Here is a 6,000-nt window from a genome sequence, read left to right as displayed (position 1 = left end):
CGGAAGGAACTCGGTGGGGTTGTTGGGAGTTTTTCTTCTTCTTCTTATGATTATTAAAATATGCGCGTGCACCTGCTGCATCAGGTTATCAGAGGGAAATGTGACAGAGCGCAAGAAGAGGGATAAAAAGAGTGGATATAAGTAATTTCTAGATATATAGATAGATAGATAGACAGATAGATAGATGGATACTTATTGAATACAGAGGCGCATATATGCCCATGATGTCTCTCATAACTAATCACGCACATGCACTACTTTAACCACGCGTGAGGAGGCAACACACACACATACACGCACACACACACTGAGGAAACGTTGCACTGCAGACCAGACTGACGTGACTGCACTGCCAGCTCACTCTGCCTGCTATGATGAAAATAAACCCCCAGTCAAAACTGAAGGCGAAAAATGAGTTGCTCCTCTGTCAAAAGCATTCCCAAATCAACAGCTAGAATATATCGGAGGCTTATGCCATCATGAATTACACTGATATGGTTTAAACTGCCCAGTAAGAATGTCCTTGTTTTCCTCTCATGCCTCCTACTGTAGTCCTTGGTGATGAAAATGTCCTCTGATTTGTAGTTTAACTTGAAATACGCAGATGACTACAAAAATATACGCTGGGTATCATCAGCCCTTTTTTTTTTCCTCCCTTGCAGATGCACGCAGCTCAGCGCTCCTCGCCGTTCTGAGCTCAGTCTGGAGTGGCGCGGCTGTAGCAGCAGAATATTTGGGCTGTAAACAGAGACACAGTGCTGTTGTCTCGATGCGAAACGTGGGCTTTTAGGAGACGGTGAGTGATTCGAGGAGGATTTTATTGCAGAGAGAGGCTCGTCTCATCAGTGGAAGCTGGTGAGGGAACACGATTTTATTACAAAAAAAAACATTTTTTGGAGGTGCCTTTTCCCTGCTTGTGTGCGCGCGTATCCGAGCCGTGTAATCCGTTCGTGTTTAATTCTCAGTTGTTTTTTCTTTTTCTTTTGCTTCATCGTAAGTACTCACTGTGCGTTTTATGACTGCTACTCTTCTCCATAAGATGCCCTAGCTGATTTGGTCGCGAGTCAAGTCTTTTTTGATTTATGTCAATTTTATCTCCTTGGAAAATCATCACGTATAGGAGTAGGGGAGAGAGACAGAGAAAGCGCGATGGGGGGAAAACAAGGGATCCCAGTTGAAAATGTAAGAGGATTTTTATTTAGCAGCCACTGAAAAGAGATTAGGGCGACAGCAGTGGAAGTTAAATTGTGCTGCATATAAAATGGGCGGGCTAGTCTTTATATTAGGTTGGTACAGCCTATTCTAAAATAAAATGGTCTGCGCTTGGACACAGCCTGTGTGCCATGCGCTTTAATTACAGGCAGATTGAGGAGCTAAAACATATATTTTGGATAAAGACCTTGCTACACAGTCCAGATTTGTTAGTTTAGTAGAACATCTTTTTTTTTTTTTTTTTTGTTGCTGACAGACAGAGAGTTCAACTCACTACAGCACCACCAATGAACAGTGAGAGAGACCTGCGCATATCGTCAGCAGCCGCTTCTCCAGCCTCAAGCTAAAATTCGTCAGATCTGAGATCACAGAGGATTTTTCTCATTCAGTCCGGCTAGAAAAGATATTCACAAAAGTTTGAGGATATAGGCAGCAGACACCGAATATACCCCGAGTCATCTGCTGTAAGTGATTTTCTCCCATTTTTTATCGCCTTTTTTATCAGGCAGAAGATGGAAGGGGAGAGGGGAGTAAACGCTCGGATTTAGAAGGGATGGTTTGTGTTGCTGGACACCGCTAGAATCGAAGACGACTTTTATTTGGGAGAAGGGGGGGGGTTTGCCGTCGAAATTAAGACCGTTTAAGCGGTATTTTATGGCAAACCGGAGCCGTTTGATGTCTTTAACGGGAAGCAGTCTGGCTTCAGCACCACGGACAGCGCTCCGAATGAAACAGCATCAACGCACATTTGCTTAATTACTCCGCCACGCACGAATTGGATCGCAATGCATGTATTTAGAGCAGCCTTGCGGGGATGCCAGTTGCATGCTAAATTCCTACCAGGTTCGAACATATTCCACGTACTGTAGAGGAGAGGGTGACATTTCCTCTGAATAACTTAGAAAGTGTGCTTGTGCGGGATTTTCTCCTCCATTCGCTAATCTGCATCATCCCCGCTTTATCAAATCCTTGTCAAGCAAAGGATTTATTTTGATTTTGATTTTATTTTAACTGAGCATTGTTTGTCCCCACCGACTCCCATCCGCTCACAGTGCACCTTGGAGCATCACAAGCAAGTATATATATATATATATATATATATATATTATATATATATTATATATATAAGTATTTGGTCCTGTCGTGGACACATCGATTATGCTTTCAAAAAAATGGGCTGAGAATTTGAGCATTGTGTTTTGCATGCACAATAGCGCAGACTATTGCTTACATACTTTATGACCCGGCTGACATCATAGCTTGATGATTAAGGAGGAAGCAAATGCTCTTATTTTAGGGGATTTGGTTTGATATTGCGGTACCGCCGCGGTTTCACATTGCAGGGTATTAGAGAAGGCTGTGTACAGGTGCTACAAGCTCACACGGGGTGTTATGTGGTCGATGATGTGATGCCTTGTTATTTCTTCTTAATTATTATGCGCTACAGCTGCGGCCATACCATATGCGTGTGCACTGAGTGTCAGTTATGAAAGTCGTATTTACACTAGCTCTCTTTCTCGTCAACCCAACGCCGAGGAGCTATTTAAATTCGGTTACCCCTACATAGTTAGGGTGTAGAATATGTCTCCGTCAACGTGACAGCTAATTCAAAAATGATGATGTAAAAATCTTTGAGGGTAGGCTATATATGCGTGTGTCAAGTGGCATGTGATGGCCCAATGCATGAGGCAAGGCCATTTGGTTTGATTCATGTGCTGTCAGTGAATCTGTGAGAAATGTGAACAGCCACGACTGAAAACCTCACATAAAGCATCTCTATAGGAACAAGGTCTCCCTCAGAGCCTTGACCCCCCCACCCCCTCCACCCCCTATGCTGGCTCTTGTTGTTTTAGCACATCTACATGTTTACTGACAACTTGATGTGATGAAATGTTGGGTTAATGGTGGATCACTGGCTCAGATGACTTGGTGTAATGATATTCACTCTCTCTCTCTCTCTCTCTCTCCCTCTCTCTTTGACCTCCAGCAGTGAAAGGTCCTCATATTGCAACTATGTGTGGACGGAGCAGGACGGCCTTTCTGTGTCTGTGGGCTTGCTTGCTTGTCGCCAACAGCGTACTGGGTGGGAAGAGGTAAGAACAAACTTTAATTTCCCAAATGCATATCTACCTGGGTATTACACTGCATAATTCTAAATGTATGGAATCTGCACATATCATGCACACTGTTCATATAACTGCATTTGGAGCCTTACGCAGAGTTTGAGACAATTCTAAGTGTTGCCTACATGATCAAGGTATTATTGGGACAGTGTGATTGCGCCTGGTGACATTTGTGGGAGAACATGTGAAGACCACACTGCATTGGGCAAAATATTAAAATGCAGTTGTCTGAGGACAGACATCTTTTTATGCTGGTCTCAGTGCTTGCTAAATGGTCAGCTGGCTAAAACATGTCAGTAAAATCAGTCAGTCAGTCAGTCAGTCAGCCAAGGAGGCAACCAGTGGTCCAACTGCCGGGATGGTATTCTGTGTTCTTGCCTATTGCTTGGTTTATTGGGTTACACTCTTACAGAGCGTATTCAATGTGATTGTAACTGGGGCATCCCCACAGGACACCTCCATGCCTATAATTGCATAGCGGTAATAAGAACTGCAATACAGAGAGAGGAGATGAGGAGCCAAAATAGCCACTATCCACATTGCCATGGCGTTACACTTTTTTTGGTTCACTAGCCTTGTGGGACAACATCTAATGTTCACAGTCTTCAGTCCTGGGCTGCGTACAGTAGATGATGCGCGTGGCACCGTGATATTTGGCACAGATTCGTGCACGTTTTTGACAGTGGCTGCGGGGATGGTAGGGTCGATGTACAGACACTCTTCTCAATGTCGACACCGGTGTGTCAGATGTCACCAAAGCAGAAGCAAAGAGACAAGAGAGAGGGAGAAGGTGGAGGATTGGATTTGAAACGACACCAATAAGATCCACTGTCATGTGACTGCAACTGCATTAACTCCAACATGATTCAAACGCTCGGCAGCCAGTCATGTGCAGCATACCTCAAAACACCATAATCTGACTCCACTCCTTGGATTACATAAACACGCAGACCAGTTAAAACATTCACAATTACAAGTAAGACAACAACACCAAAAGCAGAATCCTTTAACTGCATGAGATCATCTGAGCTCTCGTCCCACCGTGGTTCTCCTGGAGAATCCTGGAGAGACCGAGGGGATCGGGCTTTTCTGCACGGTTGAATAATTCAGTGGCACTGTCACAGACAGTTGTCTTCAGTGGCGATGTCTTGAGATGGTCCAGCTTGCTTCTCTCTCTCTGTGACAACAGCTACGCCACAAAAACACACATCCACACAGTACACAGTGCATGTTTCAGCTCACACGTCCCGAGCACGCGCACGACGCAGATGGAACGTGTCCCATTTTAAACGTATGATGCACTGCGCCACGTCATGATTGCACACTGATTTGATCTAATTGATTAATCGCAGTTTATAGTTTTGAGATGTACTGATGAGCAAGTGCAGGGTCTGGTTTACTGAGTGTGATGCTGCTGCACGTTGAGCACATCAGAGAAAATGTAAAAGTACTGATTACTTTACTGTGGAACTGTCACCGCAAAGTGCAAAGCAATTATCACCCAAAGATTTACTGTATAATCCGGTTCCCTTCTTGAAGTCAGACACAGAATCACATACGCATACATACTGTACACACACACCTTGGGGGGATTTCAACAAGACACGGTAATCAGGAAGACCAAGCACTCTGCTACAGTATGTTGCCAATGAGAGAAATTGCCTTATAATTAGATATCCGAGTGACGAGAGATAGAGAGAGAGAGAGTGAGGGAGAGAGCGAGAGAAAGAAAGAGAGGGAGAGAGAAAGAGAGAGAGACATTGGCAGAGTGAGTGTGAACGGCACTGTTGCTGTTCAGATGACCTGTAGATGGGGATGGTGTACAATGTTTTATGAGGAAGTGGCCCCTGGCTGATAAACATGTGTATTCTTCCACAGCACCTATTTCTTCTCCATTTTCTTTTCTTTTCTGGGGCATGCACCCCTAACCCCCCAGCCCCCTCCCACCACCACCACCACCATCTTAAAAATGATATGTGCAGTATTATTCAATGTATTCCTGTCCGTAAAAAGAACTCATCCACAACTATCTTGAACAGAGGTGATATAAAGCAGAGTATCAGTCAAGAAAAGCAAAAACTGTGCCAACAATTTCCACCATTACTTGAACTAATTAATGACTTATTTCCTTCTATTAATTTAAATTATTGGTGAACTTGAAAGAGCTAAGGGACATGTTGGCTTGTTTTCTGTGTTGGTGGAGGCTATAACAAGATGACCGTAACCCTTGGGGCAGACCAAAAGCTTTCTCAGTGTCTTGCTATCATCTGGCAAATAGGAAATGCCTAAATAAATGTTATATTAAGAAAGGAGGAAAAAAGTAGGTTGTGTTTTATTTTAGGCTCAGCTGACGTCCCATGGATGCAATTTTGCTTCCTGTATTTATACATAATTGGCGTCCCAGACCTGAACAAAACAGATTAATTATAGTTTTGAATTTGACTATTTCCAAAGCTGTTACCTCCGAGACTGACGCAAAACAAAATTGCTCATCACAGTTTCTACAGTTCCATTGCTTTTCAGAGATTTATTCCTTTTTTTTTTTTTTTTTTTTTTTAGTGGCTAGTCCCACAGTTCTGGATGTTTCACTTAACAGCATCCTCCCCTTTTCTCAACCTCGCTTTTCCGCCTTTTATCTCCCCCTCCTTCATCTCTGTTATCTCCC

The 6,000-nt window shown here is 43.5% G+C and overlaps 1 protein-coding gene across 5 annotated transcripts in view; it reads left to right on the top strand.

The window, feature by feature from the left end:
• Nucleotides 1-662: 662 nt before the first annotated feature.
• Nucleotides 663-6,000, top strand: part of gabra1 (gamma-aminobutyric acid type A receptor subunit alpha1) — a 29,229-nt gene continuing 23,891 nt past the window's right edge. Inside the window, exons 1-2 of one of the 5 annotated variants that reach the window (XM_056397718.1) lie at nt 663-796; nt 3,203-3,305. In XM_056397718.1, the coding sequence (XP_056253693.1) occupies nt 3,226-3,305 (80 nt within the window). In that variant the 5' untranslated portion in view covers nt 663-796; nt 3,203-3,225. Of the gene's footprint in view, nt 856-1,154; nt 1,677-3,199; nt 3,306-6,000 lie in introns of those variants that run through there. The other 4 variants (XM_056397715.1, XM_056397717.1, XM_056397714.1 and 1 more) reach the window with 4 other exon arrangements.

This window comes from Seriola aureovittata, chromosome 15 (genome assembly GCF_021018895.1).
Source record: "Seriola aureovittata isolate HTS-2021-v1 ecotype China chromosome 15, ASM2101889v1, whole genome shotgun sequence".
NCBI classification, from domain to species: Eukaryota; Metazoa; Chordata; class Actinopteri; order Carangiformes; family Carangidae; genus Seriola; species Seriola aureovittata.
The sequence above is the reverse complement of the archived record's forward strand: the minus strand, read 5'-3'. Positions and strand labels throughout refer to the sequence as shown.